General features: G+C 39.0%; 1 protein-coding gene across 1 annotated transcript in view; it reads right to left on the reverse strand.

Annotated features, from left to right (window-relative positions):
• The window catches only part of LOC140934392 (tyrosine kinase receptor Cad96Ca-like), a 26,022-nt gene extending 2,303 nt beyond the window's left edge, over window positions 1-23,719 (reverse strand). The window contains exons 1-11 of the mRNA XM_073384023.1: window positions 23,444-23,719; window positions 21,235-21,513; window positions 20,366-20,522; window positions 18,564-18,757; window positions 15,051-15,167; window positions 14,744-14,928; window positions 10,342-10,461; window positions 9,138-9,214; window positions 8,132-8,172; window positions 7,283-7,379; window positions 2,273-2,369 (exon numbers count right to left, since the gene is read on the reverse strand). Of these exons, the coding sequence (XP_073240124.1) occupies window positions 2,273-2,369; window positions 7,283-7,379; window positions 8,132-8,172; window positions 9,138-9,214; window positions 10,342-10,461; window positions 14,744-14,928; window positions 15,051-15,167; window positions 18,564-18,757; window positions 20,366-20,522; window positions 21,235-21,513; window positions 23,444-23,519 (1,440 nt within the window). The 5' untranslated portion in view covers window positions 23,520-23,719. The remainder of the gene's footprint in view (window positions 1-2,272; window positions 2,370-7,282; window positions 7,380-8,131; window positions 8,173-9,137; window positions 9,215-10,341; window positions 10,462-14,743; window positions 14,929-15,050; window positions 15,168-18,563; window positions 18,758-20,365; window positions 20,523-21,234; window positions 21,514-23,443) is intronic.
• Between the last annotated feature and the right edge of the window lie 1,656 nt (window positions 23,720-25,375).

Here is a 25,375-nt window from a genome sequence, read left to right on the forward strand (position 1 = left end):
TCAATTGTTTGTGCTTTTACAATAATAAGTCAAGGTGCTCCCTTGGGTCTAGCTGTAGAAATGGACTAATTTGTATTCAACTTTATGCTTGTTAACCCGCATAATTAATTGACTAACGCTAACGGAGCGTAAATTGACAAAACCATAAGCTCATCAAGCGCTGAGATTTCAATAGTTAGTCGTTTCCTCGAGATGGAACGGAGAAAACGCTTTCGTAATGGTGAGTCAAAATTGAAATAGAGAGTTTTCAGCTCCACTTTTTGTAATGTGTGTGTGTGTTTTGTTATATATCCGATATTTAGCGCTAAATAAGAAGACATGTGTTGCTAGGGGATCGCATCTCTTATTCCCTCTTTTTATAAATAGACTTTCTACTCATTAGGAACAAGAATGGAGTTGATTTAAGAACCAAAAAAGCTAGGGTTTACTTTAGAACCACCTGTTGTTTTCTATAGAATTTTCATACCCTGTGCAATACTTTCTACAGAGTCAAGTAAACAAAGATTGACATTTTTGCTTGATAGGCAGTTTTTCGCTTCGCTGAGCTTCGACCTCGTTTTCATGTTTTGCCTGAAAAATTAGTACGATTTCGCATTCGCTTAACCTCCTTTTCCCTTCTTTTGAAGTAAGGTTTTTCAGTTAACGTCCGTGTCTTGGTTTTGCTTATAACCGATTTTTAGTGAAAATAATTTAATGATTAAAGATTTTTCATTTAGTATAATCTGCTTTTATTTTGAACACATAACAGTTTCTACAATACCCAATAAGAAAACTATCGCAAAAAGCTGATTATATAAAAAATCACTTTTCTGTTTATAGATCATGGGAATGGCCATTTTATGTGTTTCGGAACGATAAAAAAAAAACTGGCAGGTAAAAATAAACCATGATATCATCGTACCTGAATTAATATGACATCATCATGACCAAGTAGGGACATGATATCACTTTTCTATTTATAGATTATGATCTCAACATTTTTTTGATAACGTCAACGCTAGGAAATTCTGACGCCACTTGCTCCTTGCCAGCTAAAAATAAACTATGACATCATCCTATCTTAATGAGATGCATGACGTCATCTGCGTTAATTTATACCGCACAAAAAGTTAATTAAATCCGCAAAGAAAAAGAGTAACCGGTCCCTCCCCTACTACTGCTCTCACTTTTCCAATGTTTTCAAATGTATCAAAATTTTTCCCCAAAAAAGGACAGTGAAAAACGGACAAGACTGGCGTGTGGCATTTGATTTAGGGTAGAATATGAAAAAAAAAGTGTTTCTTCATGTCTTATTAGAGCGGCTGCGGGATTCATATCAAGGAGCTCCATAAAACAACTAAAACGACGATAACTACTGTAAGTGTAGCCGCACCCTGCCCCCTCCCCTCCCCCTTCCGACCAAGGAAAAACGTTTTTCCTTTGTCGGGTAAGGGTGCGGCTACAGGAAGGCTAAACGAGGAAACATTACTTACACCAAAAGTGAATTCAGGCCTCTTCAAACTTTATAGCTTTTTTTATCTCGTTAACTCTGTAGGCGAGTTTCCTGGAATTGCATTGTTAAGGATCGTTCCCAAGAGCGGGTACAATAGTCCTAAAGATTCAGTTGTCTTGGTTGTCGTAGTTAAAAACACGTGCATTTGGTCATGTACTGACAGCGAAGTGTACTAAGTATGATGCACAAGCAGAGTTTTTCAGACGTTTTTTTTTTTCAGACTTGTTTTGAATTGATGTTCTTCTTTTCCGTTGGATGTCTGTAAAATTCTACTGTACTCTAACTGCTTTCCAAACTATAAACCGACTCATGAATTAGCAATACTTTCTGCATGTTGTGCCGAGGATGGCTTAACTAGGTTTCAAGCTAAAAATGAATTTTTGGAATATGCATCTCGACTTTCCATACGCTTTTGTTTGTTTTTACTCACGGTGCGTTTCCTTAAGTCGGTTGGTAAATTTTACTATTATCCTAAAAAAGGGAGTACTGTAATCGAGGCATGCTCGACATAACCCCCTAAAAAATAAAATTGTAAAAATAAGTTCGGAGTCATTTTGAAAAACAAAATGAAGTTGAGAACTCTTAAATCGTGAAATTTAATACCCTTATTTAAAAGTTGCTTATTAAAATCGTGAGAATAAAACCCCTCGAAATAATGTCTCGCCACAATCTCAAAATTAAGTGACAGCGAAATCATGTACTAATAACGTAGTTACGAAGATAATGTATATTCTTGACTCCATAGAAGCTAAAAATCATATAAAATTACTAAAAAGTAACCTTTTTCTCGATGTATGTGACCAGTTTCTGACGAAGAAATTCGAAACTTGGGCGAAAGTCAGGCTCTTGTTGCCAGCATCTCTCCATCAGATGGTACCTGAAAGTTGAATAGAAAATCAAGATCCTTAAAAAATGACATTGAGTTTAAAACAAAAACATTACGAGATCAATGTCACCAAACTATCGTTTCCAGTCAAACTTGCTTCGCAGTTCTTTCTTCCCAGAGCTCCGAGAGGCTACCTGTTTCCTTTGGAGCGGCTAAGAGGAGACGTTATTTAGTTGGCGGAGAGCACTTTTCTTAAAAAAAAAAAAAAGGTCTAGAGGGCTACTCTTTTGGAGCTCCTCAATATTGATGTTTCCAGGGATTTTTTCGACCCATTTTACCAACACCTTTTCAAAATAACTACAGGCCCCACATCCTTGAGATACCCATATAATTTAATAGCTTTCAACCATTTTGACGGGTATTTAGTTCAGCGGGTAGGCATTTGTTCAGCTCTTGGTCTTTTATAATGATGACAGGCTTGTTGATTGAATTTGATTTCTTTTTTGGTATTAACCGGCATGTCCCAGATGATAGTGCATGTTTCACTTTCATTTTCTGTTATGTGCCCGCCACTTTGATGCTGTACTCTTTGCAGATATTCCAGAGGATGTAAGAGGCGGTCTTGTCGTGTCAAAAAATGTACTCGGACTTTTCTAATTCAGGGCAACCACTTGTCATGCGATCGGTGGTTTCTTTGTATATCATTATAACAGTAAAAACCTTTTGAATGCCAAAAGTGAGACAATAACCACACCAGGAATCTCAATAACAATTAAATACGATGAGGTACCAAATGTACTTTAAACTGCTAAAAAGTTAACAAGTTCAAGTTTCTTTAACAATACTAAATATGATTATTCTTGCTTCCTTCCTTGCTTCTGTTTGCTTTGACTTAAGTGTTCTCGGCAAAAACTTGCACATCCCAATAAGCTTTAGCTCGCTGTTTTCCGTACACTGGTTTTGGTTCAGCAAGAGAAAACCATGGGGGGATGGATGTCAATCAAACCTAGTTTTTTGCAGCTCGAAGAATAGGATCTTTAACACCGAATTGTGTCGAGCAAGGTATTTGGTCTGCACCAGAGCTGAGCAGCAGGCAAGCACGTGCGGCGTGGAATCTTGGGATTTGCTACGCATTCTGCATGTGACATCAGGTGATGGATTCAACCCCGTTCTTCTTTGTTAATAAACGTTCGTTGGAAGGAGCTGCTTGTACAATATCTGTGCGCTTGCGATGGTACTGGGAAGCACTGATCTCCAGGCTGCTAGCCACTCAAAACGGTCATCCTCCAAATCGTTGTCATTCCATCTTCTTTGCTTGGCAGTTCTCACTTTTAGCTTCTTCCATTGGCTTTCTTAGTTCTTTCTTACGACATCTCCCAATTGACGCTCCATCCACTTCTCTGCTGTCTCATTTTTTTGCAACAGGATGTGCGAACTTAAGTTAAGTTCCAAACCCAGTTCCTGGGCATTATTCTTGGCATCTTCAATTAACACTCGTAGACCTCTTCCCTCGGCTTTCTCTTCATACCTTTTATCCACCTGCATCACGGAGTCTTGATTACTGTACAGCTTGACAGCCGCCTTGATCTTGGTCAATTTATATTCTTCCTCCAATGCCTTAAGGACTCTTCCTCCAAGTTTCCTAGGTAGGTACATCAGCTCTGTTGATCCTAAGGGGTGCTTGCCTCAGCTTTGGACAATCACCTTTCTTACTTGTCTATCTTCTCAGATACAGCTCTTGATGCTCCAATCACAACTGACACCGCCGTTACTTTGTTCAGCTTCCACGAATTCCCTATTTCTTCGCAGATTACACAAGTTAATACTTCTCAATTGTTTAGATTTCTTTGTCTTTTTCTCATGCACCTCTAGGGATAGCAATGTCCATGATCTTGGCCTCCCTCACCTACTTATCAACGAAGATGATGTCCGGCCTTCTAGCTTCAACTATCATATCATACTGTACATTAAAATCCTACAGAACTTTGAAATCCCCATTTTCCACTACTCGCTCTGGGATATGTTTGTATCACTGATCTTCCCGTTCCAGTTTAGCCTTCCCATACATTTACCAGGGTCTTTTTCAGCAACCACTGCCATGTTCTCTCCCAATCCACTTCCGTCATGTCCCTGACATACTGCCCATACATTTTGACTCACCATCTGTTTTCCATTTCTCTCTTCTTATTCTTGTTACCGTCACTGTTCCTCTCGATCTCACCTAATTTCCTAAGCGACACCTCCTCGGAATTCCTTACCTACCAACTTAAATTGTTTTCTTCCCCACTGACTCAAGCTTCGCAGCTAATAAGTTTTCTTCCCTCTTTACTCCTTGATAGATATATTTTTGCAGTATCACTTCTTGGGTGCAGCTCCTATTTGTTGTCATCACCTTCCTGGTCATCTCGTCGATGTTTTGGAGTTCATTCTTTGTTCATCTGATCACTCCTCCCTATCGCAATAAGGCTACAGTCTATATGTTTACAGCTTTGATTTTGCTTCCGCCATTCAATTTTGAATTCACTATCAACTTCAGTGTTCGCAGGTACTCATACTTAAGAGTATCATTCATATCATTCTCCTTTACTCTATCCGGTTCCATCATTTCCAGGTGCTTGTACTACTCTTCACCCACTTTTTAATTGTCGCACCATTCACATGTCGAATACCCTCAGTCTTACTCAGCTTCCCATTATTATCTACTGTCACCCTGCTCTTCTGTAAAACAAATCCATTCCTATATCTTGTCAGAGGAGTTGAACGGTGGATAACCAACTACTAAGCTCGTCTCTGTGAAAAGCAACTGGTTTGCTTTGATGTTGCAACCTGCTGTGGCCTTTCTAAAATCCCGTACTCAACGTTTATCCGTAAGCTGTTACTTGAGTACTCTAGCTCTTTACCGATCTTTCCACAAACTGAGTTGCATTTGGTGCTACTTGGACTAATAACAGACTCTCGATAATCCAAGAATGTTGGACCATGTCATGGGCTTTGTTATAGTCCATAAACGGCATAACCCAATTTTTGTGCTTATGGTAGCTTTTTGTCAATAAGGAGTTGTTCCTTGTTGTTGGTTACTTCTTCTTCCTCCTGCATCCTTTCTGTCCTGCCGGCAGCATCTTATTCTGCTCGAGAAAAGTGCAGATCCAATCAGGTGTTATTCAGTCATTTCCACATGGTAGGTGAACAGGATATTGATATGAAATTATCAACTGCGTTCTCCCTTCGCGGATCTTTTTCACAGATGTTATCATTTGTCTACTCCCTAAAAAAAACACATGACATCGCTTTTATCCCATTGGTCCTTATCGCCTGCAATGATGGCTTGCAGGGGCGTAGCCAGCCCATAGACCTGTAGGCCTGGGACTACAGATTTTTGCCGGTTTGATCACTCTACCACTTGTAATAAATTATGGGTTGTTGGGATCAGCTAAGAAGCTTAGAGCTCAAAGTATTGCTGAGGTTAGTGCGTACTAATCATGGATGCTATTTTCAGGATTTGTGGAAATGAAAGTCAGCTAGGCCTACTACTACAGAAAGCTGGCTACGCCCCTGGAGTGTATAAACACGGTTGAGATGGTCCAAAGGAGAGCTGCACGCTGAGTTCTAAATGGCTTCGACCACAAAGATGCTGTAACCGAAATGCTTTCAACCCTGAGATGGTAGACAATATAAAGTAGGCGAACACTAGCACGCCAAGAAGATGCAGTACCCACAGAACCAAAAGACAATCAGCTGGCCATTCGTACTCAACTTGCTCCAAAGAGTGCTCTTACACACAGCCGACAGCCATTAGGGTTTTACTACAAGTACTCGTTCTACCCAAGGACAATTACAGAACGGAATCCAATCCCAAGAAAAACAGCATTGTCCAATTCCCTGGCAGCTTTTAAAAATGCAAATTCAAACATTTATTAACACTTCATTACTTTGCGCTTTATACTTTTTAGAGTGGTCTAAAATGCTTATTATTGAGCGACAGGCCCAAATGGTAAATAAATAATAAAATAAAATAAATAAATAAGGTATATTTAACAATTATTCCACGAGGGCGCGTTGGATATGAGATGATAGATAGCCAACGAGGCGCGCAGCGCCGCTATTTACATGTCACACGTCTATTAAAAATGTCAACGCGCGAACGGGCTCGCCTGGACTGCATGAATGAAAAATCAATAAACATTCTAGCGATGAACATTTTTAAAAACTCATGGGGATTCTAGGATTTTACACAGCAGGACATCTAAAACAACCTGGGAGATAATGTGAAGGAGAAGAATTTTTAAGTGACAGCCGTCGAAATTACTGTGAATTTGGATTTTAGCTGATTTTCGGTGCAGTTACAAAAGTAAGAACAACGGAGAAAAACTATTACCTCGGTCGCTTGTTATGAAGTTGTTTGAAGCCTCAAGCTGGTTTTGCTGAACGAGAAAAGTGGCTATACAGCCGTCTCGATTGATCTTGTGAATGGCTGCATAGCCTCAGTGTATTTGTAGCTGGTTGCTTGTAACTTATATTCTTGATGTCGGATAAACAAGCCGCAGTTATCTATCGGCGATTGACTCGATCGGCGAATGTCTTCGCGATCATGAAGAAACAACACTTGTCTGCTTTCGTAGCTGGTCAAGGTACTTTAGCTCCATGTATTTTCATGTGTTTTTCGACAAACTTTCAAACATGCTCTTGTGGCTTTTTTGTTTGTTTTTCTTTCGATGAAATTGCATTTCTAGTATTCTAAGAAATGAATTAAAACGATTTGCTTCGGGCGCCGTTCTTTCCTTTGCGAAAAAGAATCTCTGCTAGCCTCCAATTTCAAAATGACACGTACACCGACCATATATGAAGAGCATGGTATAATAGCTCATATACCATAATGGCTAAGCCAATCAAAATGCTAGAATTCCATTATCAAATGATTCAGTTTTTAATAATAATCAATATGCGTACTAAAACGAAAAACGTACAGCGTGTTGTCGACGTGTTCGGGCTTTGGCATGTGGTACCCATTTTTAATTTCCGCAATTGTTTTAGCTTCTGACCAGCCTGGATATGGAATACCTCCTGTGAATTGTCAAAGATGTACATTTCGTTATTCAGTCTTGAACATATTACTCGATTTTCAGCTTTTTTGAATTAGAAACGTAATACATGTTACTTACAGATTATTGAACGAAAGTTTAGAAACAGAAGCAAAGTTATTAAGTAAATTAATCACCAGTTGGAATGTTCATTCTGGACATTTTATAATTATAACCTTCTGATAAACAATTACAGTCATACTTCCTTGATACGTACACCAGAGGGATAGAGCTACGTACTTACAATACAGGAGCCTCATGGTAGAGATTGTATGGAGTTTATCGTATGCCAGGATCGAAACAACTGTCCGAAACACAGAGTTTAAAGAGATATCGCCTATATTTCGGAGGTCAGTACAGTAAGGTTAGACTGTATTAGTTCACTTTAGACTAATGATTTTCATGTATTGCATTTAAATATTTTTAGGATCCACAATAACTTAAATTATATCTGTCCCCTTAGAATTATCTCTCTGTCTCAGAGACCACGTAAAGGACCTTTAGCTTCGAGTGCGAGTGAAACTATCACATTTTACCCTTTAACTCTTATTAGTTCCCGCTCAGAAGGTAAATTTAGGAATAAGATTACTGTGGCGACTATAGGAAGCGGACAAAGGAAGGCCCATTTTAATTTTCTTCATACTCTCTAGAGCGATCTTTACAAAATTAAATTTGTGCAAAAAGTTAAAAAGGTGAAAATCTTTGTGTTTAAACAAAATTATATATATCACTTACCAATGGTGAATATCTCGTAGAGAACGATTCCATATGACCACCTGCCACCAAACGAAAACATAATCAAAAAGAATGCTTTTGCTTGATATTTTGTGTTCCGTAATTACTACTATGATGTCATAGGTGACGAATTACTCCTTAATTTTGGCGCAAAATTTCAGCGTTAATTTGTAAAATTGCCATGGAAACCCTTCCGTACGTCTCAGTGCCAAGATGGCGACAAAGTTTTAAAATGCCGTGAATGAAGATGTCAGGGCACAAAAAGGCGCTTTAGAAAACCTGAACACACAAGAGAACTTCAAGAAGGATTCCAACAGCTATTTTGCCGAAAAAGTCTGAAAAATTCTGAACTTTGTAAGCCAAATTTAAGGTTTAAACATTTGAGAGAGTGGAGTTCTTGATCGACACGATCCAGGATAAACATGTCAAAAATCCAAGATTGCTAACGTAATTCGTCACCCATGATATTAATAGGTAATCAAATGGTATACTAGTGAAATTAGGGAATAATTTCACTTGCGTTTTGTCCAAATCGTAATAATTTCACTCATCACCATTTGATTACACATACTTATCTAAGTTGTTCAGCTATGAAACACTAATCGCTTTTTATGCTTTACTAATGCTTGAAAGAAATCCTTTTTGGTGAAAAAATCCTATCAATGTACGCTGTTACCAGTTTCAACGAAAAATACATATCAGATTTTTGGCAGCAGTAATGGATCTTGAGAATGATCATGATCGGTTTGCGCAGCGGTCAAAAAGTCCTTCGTTAAGCAACCACCCAAACCGAAAAGATTTAGCTGAGAAAACTAATTTTGGATAAGTGGACTCGAAGGGAATTTCGACTGTAAATTATAAAGGACGCAGTAAGTAAGAAAAGAGAGAGTTTATCATATTCAACACATGCCCCCGTTTCCGTCATTATCAACAGTGCTATCATTTTATTCTGTTAAGCATCTTGCTGTAATTGTTTTCAGATTAACTCATTTGTATTTCAACATACACGTCACTTTTGGTGGAAAGTTCTGCAGGATTTCCGTAAAGAATCTCAGGTGCCGTCCACTTAACAGGGATGCAGCCCTATGATAACAATGTGACAGGACATTAACATATATACATGTGCTGTTGTTTACATAGGTCTACTAGCATTATCTAGCTAGGCTGAATTTGTACTTTCTATTCTAATTTTAGATACGAACGACAATCGTAAATTGAAGTTAGGTTAAAACGTTGGATTGTGCAAGTTGTTTTATCGTTACATTTATCTGTTCTCACCAGTTTGCTGATGACAAAAGTCCTTTCTACTACGTAGATGTTAATAATATACATTATTGTTATTTATAGAAAATTATTTAAATTAATTTTTGTGAACGTACCATTGATAAACAATAATAAGGGAGGCAGTGTAAATGTAGCGTTGAAGGTTGATGAGAGGGAATTTCCTTTTCTCGAACATTAAAGATCATCAATACCGGATCTGTCAACCACAGTGGAAAATCATCGGAAATATTTGTAACAAAAAAAAAGCTTGCGGGGTAGCCATTTTTCTTTTGTTTCTTTTCTACCAAGACTTAAGTTGGAAAAGAACAGTACAAAATATAAAAGTGTTGAAATCAAGAGAATTATTAAAGAAACGATGAAACACGATCAGTCCGTGCCAGTTTAATGAGGGGGGGACAAAAAGAGAACTTGAAGCGTTTCAAGTTTGTATCGATTTTATTGTAGCGGTTTATATAACCTAATACAGTCATGACAAAATTTACTTGGAGTAGCCAATTCTAGCTTTGCTAAAATGGCGGGTTCCTTGCCATTGAGACTACTACCAGCTGGACTGGAAAGAGACTCGTAATCTTTTCTTCAACGTTACTGGCGCGTGTTTTGCTCAAGGGACTTAAAAAGAAGGGTCCTTCTTAAGGCTGGTTTTCACTAGCGACGGAGTCGGAGTTGGAGTCGTAATCAGAAGCATAGAGCTTCTGATCTAGTGAAAATAGCGTTCCGATTCCGCTTACGACTCCGTCTTTTACGTTCCTCTTATGATCTAGTGAAAACCAGCTAAAATACAAAACTAAGAAACTCTCACTTTAACTGAATTCGGATTATACTATGGCAAGCGCCATTGTTCCCGTCAGCTTTGTCAATAAATCCATCAGAATAATTAATTTAGCGTTTAAGAAAGAGCTACAGTTTGATAGGTTACATCTGCGTACCTTTTTTGCATTGCCGTGTCCGTACTTGAAGCTTTGATACGATAGCCCAAAATCGGTAACCTTGCAGACAAAGTTTTGATCTAGAAGGACGTTCCTTGCTGCCAAATCACGGTGAATTATCTGACAATAAAGACAAGTTACATCGTCGTAACTAACAGTTAGAAAAAAATTTGATCACTTCTTTTCAATAAAGGTGCGAGTATTGAGGACTTTTTTGGGGAATATATCTCTGGTAATATGAAAACCGACAGTCTCTGCAATAACATTTTAACCTTGTAAAGTCCCTTCACAAAGGGAACAATACTTTTCTATTATATCTTAATCTCTAGTAAGCGATCACCCAAAAGGCGAGGACTTAGTGGTCGCTTATGGGAAGTGATCGTTTACAAGAATCGAACAACAGGGGGTCTCTTCCAAGAAGAGTTCCGGACACCTCTACTTTATGGAAAATAAATCTTTGCATGCAACTTCTATTTCGCAAAATATGCATTTCTATGTTGTTTCTAATAGCTCTTCTTATACTCTAGGTAACAAGGAACGTACAGTGAAGATACAGATCAGACCATGCGTCAAGTCGTCACTTACAAGAAGTGGTCGTTTACGAGAGGTTTGAACTGTAAGGCGTTGACGGTGTTATGGATAAGCGGTTGCTTATGGGAGGTGGTCGCTTACGACAGGTGGTCGCATATGGAGGTTGGACTGTATTATATATTGTAACTATCACTGTCCAAGATATATTGCCTTTATCGACCTGACCAAGGCCTTCAACCTAGTCATCAGGAAGGGTCTATTAACTCTCCTGCAGACGATGGGTTGCCCCCACCAAGCTCCTAAGGATGATCACTTCTTTCCGTGGAGACATGCAAGGAACCGTCCAGTACGTCGGCTCAACCTCAGACCCCTTCCCTATCAAGAGCGGAGTGAAACAAGGCTGTGTACTTGCTCCCACACCCTTCGGCATGTTTTCTTCCTACTGCTGTCTTACGCCTTCAGCCAGTCAAATAAATGGTGTGTACCTTAACGCCAGAAGCGATGGAAACCTTACACGTCTCAGAGCAAAGCCTAAGGTTAGGAAAGTACTGATAAGAGAGATGCTGTCTTAACCGCACACAGTGACTCATCAGCTCCTTTGCTTGTATCGAGTTTGGTATCACCATCAGTCTCAAGAAGACCAGCATCCTTGGCCAAGAAGTCAACAGCACCCCAAGCATCTGCATCGGCGACTACACTCTCGAAGCGGTGGAGGAGTTCACTTACGTAGGCTCCAGCAACCTCTCCGTGGACACCGCACTGAATAAACGAATTGGAAAAGCAGCAGCAGTACTAGCACGTCTCGGAAAGAGATGCTGACCATCATCACTAAGATGAAAGTGTACCAGGCCTGCGTACTCAGCACGCTGTTGTACGAGACCAGGACCCTCTACGCCTGCCAAGAGCGCGGATTCAACACCTTCCACCTGCGCTGCCTCAGAAGGCTTTTAGGCATCACCTGGCAAGACCGTGTCCCAAACAAGGATGTCCTAGCACAGGTGGGATTACCTAGCATGTTCTCCTTGCTCATTAGAGATGGCTGCGCTGGCTTCGCCATGTAAGCCGCATGAAGGACGGACGAATTCCTAAGGACATACTGTACAGCGAGCTTATCATTGGAACTAGACCAGCAGGAAGGCCTAACCTTCGCTTCAAAGTTGTTTGTAAACGAGATCTGAGCACATTCGGAGCTATAGCTGCAGACCGAAACCACTGGAGGCTTGTTGCAGAGGCAGGCGTGTGATGAGAGGAGAAAAGAGCAGTGGGATGAGAGAAAAGAGCGCGGACAGCTGAGGGCAGCATCAGTTCCCACAGAACCAAGCACGGAGTTCATCTGCAACAACGGCAACAGAGCCTGCCGATCCAGAATCGGACTGTACTGCACAGCACGCGCTGCAGCTCAATCACTGACTAAACCTTGGCGCCGATTCCATTGTCTCCCGAGACAGACGGTTGAAGAGCCTACAGTTAATTTTAAAAATCAGCATAACCTACAGATTAGTTTCCTATCTACCAGCAAATATCTGACTAAACTGTAGGTTGCGCACGGAAATCATGATTTTGCACGGTCAAAAACATGGCTCTTTGTGTTTGTCGTTATTTTCTTCGCTTCTCGGCAAGTGTTGTATATAATGACACTTACATCCGATATCGATCGCTTTACGATCCCACATTATGGGAGCGGTGCTTTCGCTAGGCCACTCGTTTGCTTACGGCACCCAGAAAAGTATGTGGCTATCTAATTCAATTTTTTCCGCTCTCATGCCGTCCCCTACTTTCTTCACTCTAATATTATGCCTATTACAATGCTCTATTTTAAGCTTTCTTCGATGTTAATGTGTGATGTTTACAATAACACTGGCCCTCATAATATTTCACATCTCTTTATTCCTACTCAACAAATCCACTCTTACAGCACTCGCTCCTCCTCTTCTGGAAATTATTACATTAGCCACTCTAGACTAAATCAGAAAAATGATTCGTTTTCTATTATGGGAGCCAAAATTTGGAATAGTATACCTGAAAATTTACGAAATTCTTCAAAATCTCTCTTTAAGGAAAAAGTTCATACAATTCTGTTGAAAATATTTGAAGTTCAAGATAGATATGCTGACCTAAACACGATAATCTCCGATTTTAAAAAATATTAGCCCCCGCTTATCTAAATAGCTGCCTCGATTTTCTTATCTCAATTTCTCTCGTGACTGACCTTTTTTATTATAAATATGGTACTTTTTCACTTCAACTATTCGTAATAAATCTTAAGCCGTCTACACACCACCTGCCTCGATTAGCCTTGCTATTTGCAGGTGGTGTGATATTTGTATATATTTAATGTAAGAAATAAAGATGTTGTTGTTGTTGTTTTGAAGAGGAAACATTACAGCGTTATATTATAACGTTACTGATTTCTTACAAGTGGTCTTAAGTCCTGACTTGCCTAGTCCCTAGGCCTCATTTTTCCTCGCGGCCAAAGCGTTTCGGGTCACGTGGTCCATGCAAAAAGGTGAGGCCTAGACAAAAATCCTCAAAAGTGAGACAAAAGTGAGAAATCTCAATGGCGATGGTAAACAAGACCAGTATTTCGAATTTCAAAGTTAAAAATACATTGCTAAAACACACAGATGGGAAAGGAATCTTCAAAAGAATCCTTACTTTTCTTCAAGTTGACAAAGGAAGGCTTTTCCGGCTTATAAAATTGTCCTTCGAGGAATTTAAAATACACGGAATTTTTATCACGGCCGATCGGAGCGTTTTGCTTGTTTTGAAACGCCACCAAGCAGCGAAGTTTTTGAGGAATTTTTAGGTACATTTTGTACTCTATAGTCAAGAAAATTACGCATTTGTGAATATTTTGTCTTTAACGTTTTATACATCTTGAGATCGGCTTGAGCGCCCTTATTACAGATTTGTGTTGAGTAATTTTTGCCATGTGCTCAGCCGATTTTACTTGTGTGGACGGATCCACGAGCCAAATTTGTGTCACGCGAATTGCTTTTAAGGATTAATTTATGGGCCTTTGAATAAAAATTTTCGAGAAATAATTTCTCTGTCTATAGTTGTGTGTTCTTTCATTGATTAACATTTGCTCAAAACACGATCCTGGGACAACGCATGCAAGTTGAATTTAATGCTTCTCACATTTATAATACACGCATCACTTCTGTGAATGTCGGCGAATTTTATAGGATTTTTACTTTTAGATTCAGTTTCTGGTCACTTTTTGATACGCAGCTAAGGAATTTTATCTGAAAGTATGGTTTTGCTAATTATTCAAGATTTGAGGTCTAAGTTTACAACACACGAGTCAATATTGTGTTTACTTTGAAAATTCGCGAGCGGCAAACTCCGATAGCTCAGTTGGAATGATGAGATTGACGGAGCAGTATAAATCTTCATAGGACTATGAATAACATTCTGATGACTTTTCAAAGCCGGTCGGCAAAAGTCGATCCTACAAATATCCACAAGAGTGGTTAATAACCAAAATCTCCTGCTGCCTGCTTGCTTGCTGTTCACAACATTAACGTCATCTTTGAATTTCAAAAAGTAACGCACGCATGTGCATTCTGTTTTTGTCTAGGCGTTTCCCGCCCGTTCGCCTCGGATACGTCACCGAAAACGAATTGACCGAGAGGGACTGGGAAAACGCCGTACAGGGACTAGGCAAAGTCCTGACCAGATTGTAATATCTAACACATCCCTTCTCGCCCAGGTACAGTGAGGGACTGAAACCGCTCATAAAAAGCCGCTCTGACGTTTTCTAAAATAAAATTTCTCTTGAGTTGATGTGGACAACTAAATGTGTAGCGGAGTAATGAGGCAAGAAGCAAGTAACAGCAAATTCTACATTTCATAACTGTTCACATACCCCTCTGCTTCCAAGATACACCATTCCAGTAGCAATGTGCTTCGCAAATACGACCAGGTCATATGGCTGCAGCTCAAAAGCCTCACCCTCTCCACGATGATATTGGTCGTGAATTCCTCGGCTCTTTCTCAAATAACCCAGCAAGTCTCCATATGGCATGTACTCCATGATCATTATTGGGTGAACTGTAAAGAGACAATCCAAATCAGTGAATATTCCATTGTCGCTATAGTATGTTATATGAAAAAGAAAAAGCAAAAAAAGACGAAATATCGTGTTGAAAAGGGTAATGAATGAGGATTTTTACTTTGTGTCGTAACGCAGCCGATGAATTTGACAACGTTAATATGTGGATTTTCTGCCAGACTTTTTCCTAACTCAATCTCCTTCATAAGAGCTTTTCTTCCTTCTTCTCCAGCAGTCGCTACAACAGAAGTGATGAGAACAAATTAAGTCAGCTTTGGTCACAGGCGGCCCAGACGTAGTATGTGTCACTGAATGAATATATTAATATTCACATGGACAAATTATAAATGCGATGAGTCGTCGAAACTCCAATGAACTAAAATAGTCCAAAAGTCAAAATATAACAAAATAAAGCTAATATACCTTTAACTGAACGTATGCTTGTCTTTCCTGGTCGGTTAAAGTGGCATTTTGTTGAGTTTTGCAATTGTAGGTACTATCCACTAAAGAAGAATTAAAGGCTGGCTACAAAACAAACGGACAATCTCCACGCGCCTTCACGCGAAGCGCTATAAATTCGAGAATAATCGACGAATCCGCTCCCAATTGCCATCGGCTAATGTGCAGGTAACGTGTGCTCCGGTTTCTTGCTCGCTTGCTTCACAAAACCATCGCAACTGCACAATAATCTCTCACTCATCAACAAAAACTGTTGACCTCTACGCTTCGATATGACCGCAAACTACCAGGTATAATACGCGACGTGAATATTCAAGCTTAGCGACCGCGTCCGCGCGACAATGCAGCACTTGCTATGCGAGGGATGGTACTATTTCTTCTAGGTCAATCGACACTGAGGGCGGCTACGCTGCTTTAATTTTGACCATGCTGTCACAGCTGCTGTCACATTGTTCTTCCAGCCGCTTGCATAGGTTCTTGACTCTACTGGACCTATTTGCTCGGATTAATTAAATAAACAGTTCTTTCCAGAACCTCGTCTTACTCCACAATTTGTTGTCCGAACTGGTGAGGGAGGACGAGGATTTCCCGCCTAGGAAAAAGGAAAAATCTGGCCTCGGCTATGCAGCTGAATAAAAGATACAGCTGAATATATTGTAAAGTAAAATTTATGTGCGCGATATATTTTTTTTATTATTATTATTTTCAAAACTCAAGACCACCCAACAACGATTTCCCCCTAAATGCATTGAAAACACTTTTAAGGCTGTCCAGAGTACTTTATATCTCTAAAAATACATTCTAAGCGGCGCTAATACATAGATTAGTCAGGAGGCTAAAAGCGAAGCTCTCGATAATATTTATAGTTTGCTCATACTAAATATAAAATCGTGTAATGCTTAGCGGAGAAGGCAACGAGACAGGGGCACCCAACGACGGTTTCCTCAAATCAAGAGAGAATGATCATTCTCTCTTGCTCAAATACATTGAAAACACCTTTTGTAGGTATTCATAAAGTACTTTCAGCTGAAAAGAAATGCATTCTAAGCGGTGCTATAAATTGGTATCTCAGTGTTCGGCCATTCTAGGGGAACTTGAGGCCCCGTCCACACGAAGACGATTGTAAACGCAAACTTTTTTATGCGTTTAGGCCTTCCGTCCACACGAAGGCGATGAAAACGCTCACCGTAAACGCATAAATTCGAAAACGCTCTCCAAAGTGGATAAATTTGAAAACGCCGTTTATGCGTCTTCGTTTGGACGGCCGTAAACGTATATTTTCGTAAACGCTGTGAAAATGCTGACGTCAGATGTCAGCGCCAGTCTCTTTTATCGAGTGCGTTTCCAAGATGGCGTACACACGAGTGTTGAGCTGTGTCATGCTCGCGCTTATTTCAAGCATAATTGCGAGCATTCAATTGAATCATGCAATAATCGATATACAGGAAAACTACAAAAGAAGAAGACTAAACCTCTCAAGATTGTTATCCACAACTACAAGCACTTTTACTCGAGTAAAACGACTTAGATGCAGACGTGAGAGCAAAGAGAGAAGATTTTATTTCCAACTCAATTCTCGGTCACCGCCCAAATATCACTGAAATGCTTGGATAATGTTCATAATATAACGGCTTTTTATCAATTCTAAACGTTTTAAGAAGGTTTCAGGTTAACGAAAATGTATAAGCAGAATGTCGGCAACAATGTACTTAAGTTTTGTGCGTTTACGAGCGTTTTCGTGTGGACGGGTTAAAACGCTACGTAAACGATGATCGTTTTCGTGTGGACGGAGATAAAAATATGCGTTTACTAGCGTTTGCCTTTACAATCGTCTTCGTGTGGACGGGGCCTGAGTCTATTCGAAATTACGAGGAATTCGGAATTATTTTCCCGAACATGTTAGATGCAATTTAACGTGTTATGAAAGAGATAATTTTTCAGATTCCTTCTCTCATCACATTTTTGAATCCAAAAATTGTATAATTCTTTTTTATCTACGAAAAATAGCCTAACCCGGGGAGTGAAATGTGAAAAATTAAACTTCAGAAAATCGTAGGGAATTTATTAGCATCATTAGATTAGCTTCGAAAATTGTACATGAATGGAATGGTCATCTAGAAAATTTTAGCCAAGTAAAAGAAAATTCTAGGCAAAATTTGCTTCTCCGAACAGATATTTTACAGAAAACAGTCGTTGAATGCCCTTGACTCCTTAACCAGAACTGTGAAAAACAACAATAGGACTAATTGCAGCACATCTTTTTGTACATTTCCTTGCAGTTGATTTGCATGACTACAATGTGAAAAGTCCAGAAACTTCCTGGTTCTCACGTTCTATGGAGGAAATGTGGTACATGTTCTTGTTCACTTTTTCCACTGCCGCTCATTTCTTTTAGATCCGCTATAAAATTCGTATCTGTTCGGTGACCCTAGGGCAAATTGGACCTTTTTGAAAATTACAAGGGCTTCAATATTACTTTCCCGATTATTGACCTAGAAGCAATAGTACCATCCCTCCCATAGCAAGTGCTGCATTGTCGCGCGGACGCGGTCGCTAAGCTTGAATATTCACGTCGCGTATTATACCTGGTAGTTTGCGGTCATATCGAAGCGTAAAGGTGAACAGTGTTTGTTGATGAGTGAGAGATTATTGTGCAGTTGCGATGGTTTTGTGAAGCAAGCGAGCAAGAAACCGGAGCACACGTTACCTGCACATTAGCCGATGGCAATTGGGAGCGGATTCGTCGATTATTCTCGAATTTATAGCGCTTCGCGTGAAGGCGCGTGGAGATTGTCCGTTTGTTTTGTAGCCAGCCTTTAATTCTTCTTTAGTGGATAGTACCTACAATTGCAAAACTCAACAAAATGCCACTTTAACCGGCCAGGAAAGACAAGCATACGTTCAGTTAAAGGTATATTAGCTTTATTTTGTTATATTTTGACTTTTGGACTATTTTAGTTCATTGGAGTTTCGACGACTCATCGCATTTATAATTTGTCCATGTGAATATTAATATATTCATTCAGTGACACATACTACGTCTGGGCCGCCTGTGCTTTGGTTCTTAAACACGCCACATGACACTAGGGGATAGCCACAATAGCGATTATCTAATGCACAGTCGTGCTCACATAAAAGATATAGGTGTCTATTGTAATATGTTAAACTGACTCACGTGTGAAGTGTTTTGCTGCCACAGTCTGTGCTCCATGCTTTTTGTCTGATTGTTTCAAAGTTGCTTTCCAGACGGCTCCAAATGCCCCAGAACCAATCACATTTTCTAGCTTTATACGGTCACGTGCAACCTCCCATTCATCCACCTCGTGAACCAACTCCTCCAGTTCAAGTCCCGGATGATCATCAGCAAGACTGCAAAGGTGGAAAGGTGGCAAAAAGCTATTACTACGAGAACTGGGATTGTGTATAATTATGCAAGACGACTTCAACACGGAAGCGTTGGAAGAAAAAAAGAAAAGAAATATACAACTAAACATCACGGGGGAAAAACAAAGAAAAAAACAAGAAAGCAGACAAACTAAAACAATACGACAGGAAGAACGTTAACCGGGATCAATTTTTTTATCATTTTACTAGTGGGTCTGTAGTCCACAATTACCAAAGGCGTCATGCCAGTTTTACATCTTTAAGCATAATTTGTGCAGGTAATAGCATGATCTGTAGTGATATTTGGCATAAATACCACGAGCCGTTAGGCGAGTGAAATTTGAGACAATTCTGAAATATCACGAGTGGTATTTACGCCAAATATCACGTAGAAATCATGCTATTATTTGTTTATACTACTACCCGCAAATGTTTTGTAATTTTCACATGTATATATTCCAAATTAAGCTTAAATATCACTGCTCTAAGCCAATCAAATTGCAGAAATTTCTCATGTAGTAGTATAATGACAGGAACAATGAGACTTTGTACCTTTTATTGTCTATTTTACGTATTTAGTATTTTTATTGTTTAGTATAGTTTTAATTTAGTGACAGGTCTCGTCTGAAAACCACCCATGGGTGAGGGCGACTTCCTGTATAAAGATTTTAATTACTTGTAATTACTTTACTATCAGTTTAGATATATAATCTTTTCGCTGCTTTTCTTCAGTTTTCTTCAGAGCCTCTTTTTCTCCTCGGTAAAGAAGACAAAAGTAAGCTCTGCTTGCAGTGGATCAACGTATTTACTTGGCGCCTCAAAAAGATGTAATGCAGGATTTAAAGATTTTATGACACTTACTTGGCCTTGGCTGTTCCCCATGAAGAAGAAACGAAGACAAAAAAATAACTAGTCAATAAAGCGGTTTGTTAAATATGTTTAATAGGGTAAAGCAATACTAATAACAATGCTATGGCGACGGGAGGTCACCTGGTGCCAGGAAATGAAAGGGTTGTTTCTAAGACCAAGAAAACCGTGTCAACTGACAAAAATAATAACAATTAGATACTAGTAATAACGACAGTCTATAAGTAAGTTGAAAACTAGCAACAAGAACTATTAAACCAAGTGTAGCCCTTTATTTCGATTAGGAATAGTCGAGTGACCGAGCGAATTACGAGAGCGCGCATAAAAATTTGTCCTGAATTAAGTACTTCATAATAATAATAGTTCAATTAATAATTTCATTTTTATAGGAATAATGCATATTTAACAACAACAAAAAACGGTCAAACTTTGCTTGCCATGGTAACGTAATGTTGACGTACTCGTTACCGCGACTCTAACATGATCCCAGATAATTTTTAGGAAATTCCCTAAGTTTGGCGGTCATAGTTTGAACGGTTGTGAAGTTATTCAACTTTATCTTGAGGGGAGGCCACAAACGCTCTCCCCCCACTATGAGTAGGGTTAAGAAGACGATGAGCAAAATGTAGCGTCTTTATAAGTAGAAATAAAGGCCCTCTCTTTTCTTGCTGGGAACTTTGCCTGTTGCTATGGTGACTATTTAGAGGACATAGTTTATGGTCACACCTTTCAGTCGTCTCTTGCACATGTACCAGATGAATAGTGCAAAAAATATGACCGCAGAAATGGGGCCAACAATATAATACCACTGCAGTGACGAATGGCTCGAAATAGCTGTGGAAAAAGTAAGGGATTAGCGTGTAAGAGTGGTAAAATGTTATCTCTGGTATTTGATAAAACAGGTTTTAATATTAACTCCTGACAACTGCATAAGTCTTCTTGGCTTTACGCTTTACAGACAACCCTTTATTAGGCAGCCATCTATTAGCATCTCATACTATCAAACTGTAGACTTCCCAATTAGGTGATGTTCTTATTTCCTTTTTTGCGCTGTTAAACTGTCACCTAATTAAGTACAACTGCGATTCTTCAAAAATCTCATGAAACATGTTAGGTAAAGTCAAAGAAAGCGCACCATATCGAGCGAATATACGATCGTGAATGTGACCTGGTTTGCAACCGCAGCGGCCGTTCACATAACAAGCTTGTTCATCTAGCCATCTTACATTGCAGGCAAGTCCAAGAAATACTGTTTCTAACCCTGAGACTGACTGACAACGAACTCAAGACCAACAAAACTCGTTTTCCGTTAATTTGGACTCCCCTGTTCAGAAAGCCGGACCCTGACCAAGACGAATAAATCACTGAGCCAAGTTGCTCGAACGAACGTCAACTATTTGTACTCTTCTGCTCTTCAGTGTCATGTATATCGCCAGATGCATGCTTATTTATATTTAAGTTACACTACCTTTTTAATCTCCTGTCATTATTATTCCTGAGGATGATTGCTTAATACAGGTTTAAGTGTTTAGTGCCCTTTTTGTGCCCATATTTTCTTTAACTATTTTTATTGTAAGAAAATAGAATTACTCTACCCGTAACTCTGATCTTGACAGTCGAGGAACTGTAGCCCGCTGGATTGCGTGCTTCGCAAGAATAGTCGCCACTGTCGTCACTCTCAACGTTGCTAATGACAAGAGTACTTGAGTCACCAACCCTACTGACGCGAACTTTTTTGTTTTTAGGTACTGGGAAGCCGTTTTTCTTCCAGTTGACGTCCACTTTTGAACCACTGACTTTACAAGTTAACTTAATGTCTTCACCGGCTAGAATTGTGGGATATGAACTTTCGACTATTACAGCTGTAGGTTTTCCTAATATCAGAAGAGAATCGTAAAGCAGTAAAGGAAATACCCCTTAAATTTTAAAAAAATTATTGACACCGACTAAGGAAATTGTACGGAAAACGTGCATATTGTTTAGGTTACTTGACTCGCACTCCCTGCGTGACATTATTTTCACGTTTTTGAAGACAATGATACATAAAATAGTTTAATTAAAGCAACTTCATTCAGAAAAAAAAGAGCTTGCAATGGTTTCAACAAAAGCCTGCAAAGGCTACAGCACGTGTTCGTCAAAATTTACCTAAATATATATATTTCAAAGTTTACAGAATTATCTACGAACTGTGCAAAGGATCACAGCTTTAACATTTTGGTTAAAGAAATGATTATAATGCAAGAGAAAAAATTCCACCAATATGTTTGACTAGTAGTGGTGCATGGGGGTTTTGGTCAGGTTTGAGGACGGGGGAGGACGAGTAAAATTGTGGCTCATGAATAAAATTCGCGGGAAACTTGTTTAATTTACGCTAAAGATGTTCAGGCAAGTACTAGTAATAACGTCACAAAACCATAAGGAGGCGTGAAAAGACTTTAATCAGTAGCTCAGTACCGTTGAATTCAGGACGAGACACTACACATGTTGCGGAAATACAGCTTTTAATGAGAACAGAAAAACAGTATAACATTTCAGAGGAGGCCAGTCTTCATCGTTAGGAATGGATTGGGTCACAAACAATCGATTGAGCAAGAATTTGCGCTCATCGATAACAAGTCCTTTCTTTGAATCAAGCAGTCTGATGAAGTGAATATGATTGGCACAAGTGTGCTTTGAACGCGTGTTTGTTACAAGCCTCGAATCTTTTTGCAGTTTACTCTTTTTAAATCATATTCGGATGATTCGTTGATGGTGCTCATGACAAACACAAGAAACGGACTCGGCATAAGAATTTTGGAATCAAACCTTTCAAGTGCTCCATAGGCGAAGAAGAAGATGATTGATTTTTTTTTATTGGAGTTATAATGTAATGAAGGTTGAAATCATATATTTTTCCAATTTATGTAGAATTGGTTATGCTGTACACTCGTCACTATGCATAATTTGGCGCCAAGAATCAGTTATCCGGAAATTTAAAAACTGGTAGACAATGAAAGCGGCAGGAAATAAAACGTGCTTTAATATCGGAATGACTGGTCGAAGCCATTGTAAAAGAAAATGACGTATGTGTCGATGAAATCCTAAGGAACTCGTAACTTCTTTTACGAAAATTTATCTTTAAAATTACCCGTTTGACTTATGGGGGCCTTTATGTTCAAAGAACAATTGGCTTACTAGATTGTCAAATCGATATCGACACGCCTCCTTATGGTGTCGTGACGTCATTACTAGTACTTGTCTGAACATGTTTAGCAGAAATTAAACAAGTTTCTCGCGCATTTTGTTCATGAGCCACAATTTTACTCGTCCTTCCTCGTCCTCAAACCGGACAAAAACCCCCATGCACCACTACTTCGACTACTTGTCGTACCTAGATATCCTTTTAAGCTTTGTGAAATATTTCTACCTTAGTAGCATAGCTTCCAAAACAAGTCCCCAGCAACACAATTGAACACAGTGTAGCTCAACACAGATATAGAGTGTTTTCACATGACGTCACGGCTGCCATATTGGTGTTCCAAAACAATGAAACGGTGGCTATGTTGGTGTCCTAAACCTGGGAGTTGAACCCTTTTCTTACGCAAACGCTTTCTTTTGTTACAATAAATTTGCATATATGCTGGCCACTTGAGTGAAAACACTCTATAGTTCGGTAAGAGGCTACGTGGTTCACAAAAGTCATATTCTAATTATGAAAGTAACTCAGTGCTGTGTTGATTAAGGGGATAAGTGTATTTTCCATAAAAATGAAAAAATATATATCAATATATAGATCAATGTAATCAGTGTAAAACCAAGGCATACCCAATATTTGAAGAGTTGCAGTCGCAGTTGTCGAATTGGCTTTGTTTTTGGCTGTACACTTGTATGTTCCTGCCATGACTTTTGAAACATTTTTCAACTTAAGGAATGATCTGCTTTCGTTGTATTCCACAACTGCACCTTGAGGAAGATCCCTATCCTCACTAAAGGTCCACCTTAACGTCGGCTTTGGAAAACCGGAAGCTTTACAGCTAATGTTCGCTGGTTTTCCTTCAGGAATAGTTTGATTTGAAGGAGACACAGCAGCTTGAGGAGACTCTATTTTAAATGAATAAAAATCTTGAACAATCAGGACAAAGATACTTAAAAAATAGCCATGAATTACAACTTATAGAGGCAATAGATTTTATACGCACATAAGAACTAAAATTAATAATCCGTAAGAATGTTATCAAATTGTTTGAAGATTTTGACAGCAATGTGTAAAGTTGATGGATATGTACACCAGCATTTTAAATGCATACGATGCCGCGCTGATTTGGTGGTGACGTCTTTTAATTGTAGAGGCTTAATAAACAAAAGATATGTTTGTTATATTTCTGTGCACTCTGCAAACAGACGTTTATCATTTAGAATACATATAGTATCCAACATGACAAAAAAGTATCTTATAAGCCGTATCCCTCCAAAAAACTATAGCTAGACAAGGATGACGGACAATTAAATGGCAATTAATAAATTCTCAATTTATACTGTTTTTGTCTAATGTCCTTTATTTACTCCTTATCATTATCATTCTCATTATTATTATTATTATTTTGACTACTATTATTCTCATTAAGGTTCTATTTCCTCGTGTGTTTTCCGTTTCCAGCATGAAGAAATATACTGTCGAGACAATTTTTTTTAATTAGCAATGTTTATTTAGCGTCCGAATTGTTTTAACTACAAAGTTACACTGCACTATCAATAATAATTTCAGCACGAACTAAAGCTAATTATAATGTGAACAAAGAATGTTCGTTTTGGGAATAACAATCGTGGACACGCTAATTGAATATGTATTGTCGTATTGCAACATCCCCCTCTTTTAAAGATGGTGACATGTTGACCAGAAAACTTAGCACACAATTCTTGCACCCGTGTATTCTAAAGCTGGAACACTTTTTTTCCACTCTTCTATGCCCAACAGTTGAAACGCTTTTAAAGTGTCCATGATCCAAGAACTTGTCACGCACACACACAAACAGTGATATTCTCGTCATGAAAAGCTATTACAAATACAATTACTTATACAACACACTACAAGTCCATTTTACTTAATTGTCATAGTGTCTCTAAATTTGTTTAATCAGTTGCGTAGGTGTCTAACAGCTCGTCATGGTCGTGACAACGCAATGCCGACCCGAGACTATTCTGATACACACTGTTTCGGCAATAACTTTAGTGATGCTGGTCGGCGACATCAGCTGCTGTTGAGCTGAGGATGTTTGACTAGTCCAGGTCTTAGTGGTTATGGGAAAAACTGGAGCGTGGTTTACGGTGCGACTATTATAACAGGAGCCACCTAGACAAAGTTAACCATTTGGATTACAGGAAAATAACAATACATTCCGAAGATGTTAGTTGTCAATCATAATCGAAATAAACAATATGGTTCCTGAGAGGTCTGTTAGAGTGAATAACACAGGCAAAAAAAAAAGTAAACGTAAGTTAAATTTTGGACTTTTTTGGCAAATGGTAGCGAAGAAATTGCCGGTAGATGACAAAATAACAGCTCGTGTCAAATGAATATGTCTCCTGGGTAATATATGTAAATGGCCACGTTCGATATATTAAAATTCTAACATGACATCCGAGGCTTTAGGGTGAAAAGTGCACTTTTTTCAAGATTTCATTGTCTCGCAATTCTTAAAAGAGACTTGAGCACAAAGAAAAACCAAACCTAAAATAGAACCATGACCAGAAAGCCTC

The sequence above is a fragment of the Porites lutea genome, chromosome 4 (genome assembly GCF_958299795.1).
Source record: "Porites lutea chromosome 4, jaPorLute2.1, whole genome shotgun sequence".
Classification (NCBI taxonomy): Eukaryota; Metazoa; Cnidaria; class Anthozoa; order Scleractinia; family Poritidae; genus Porites; species Porites lutea.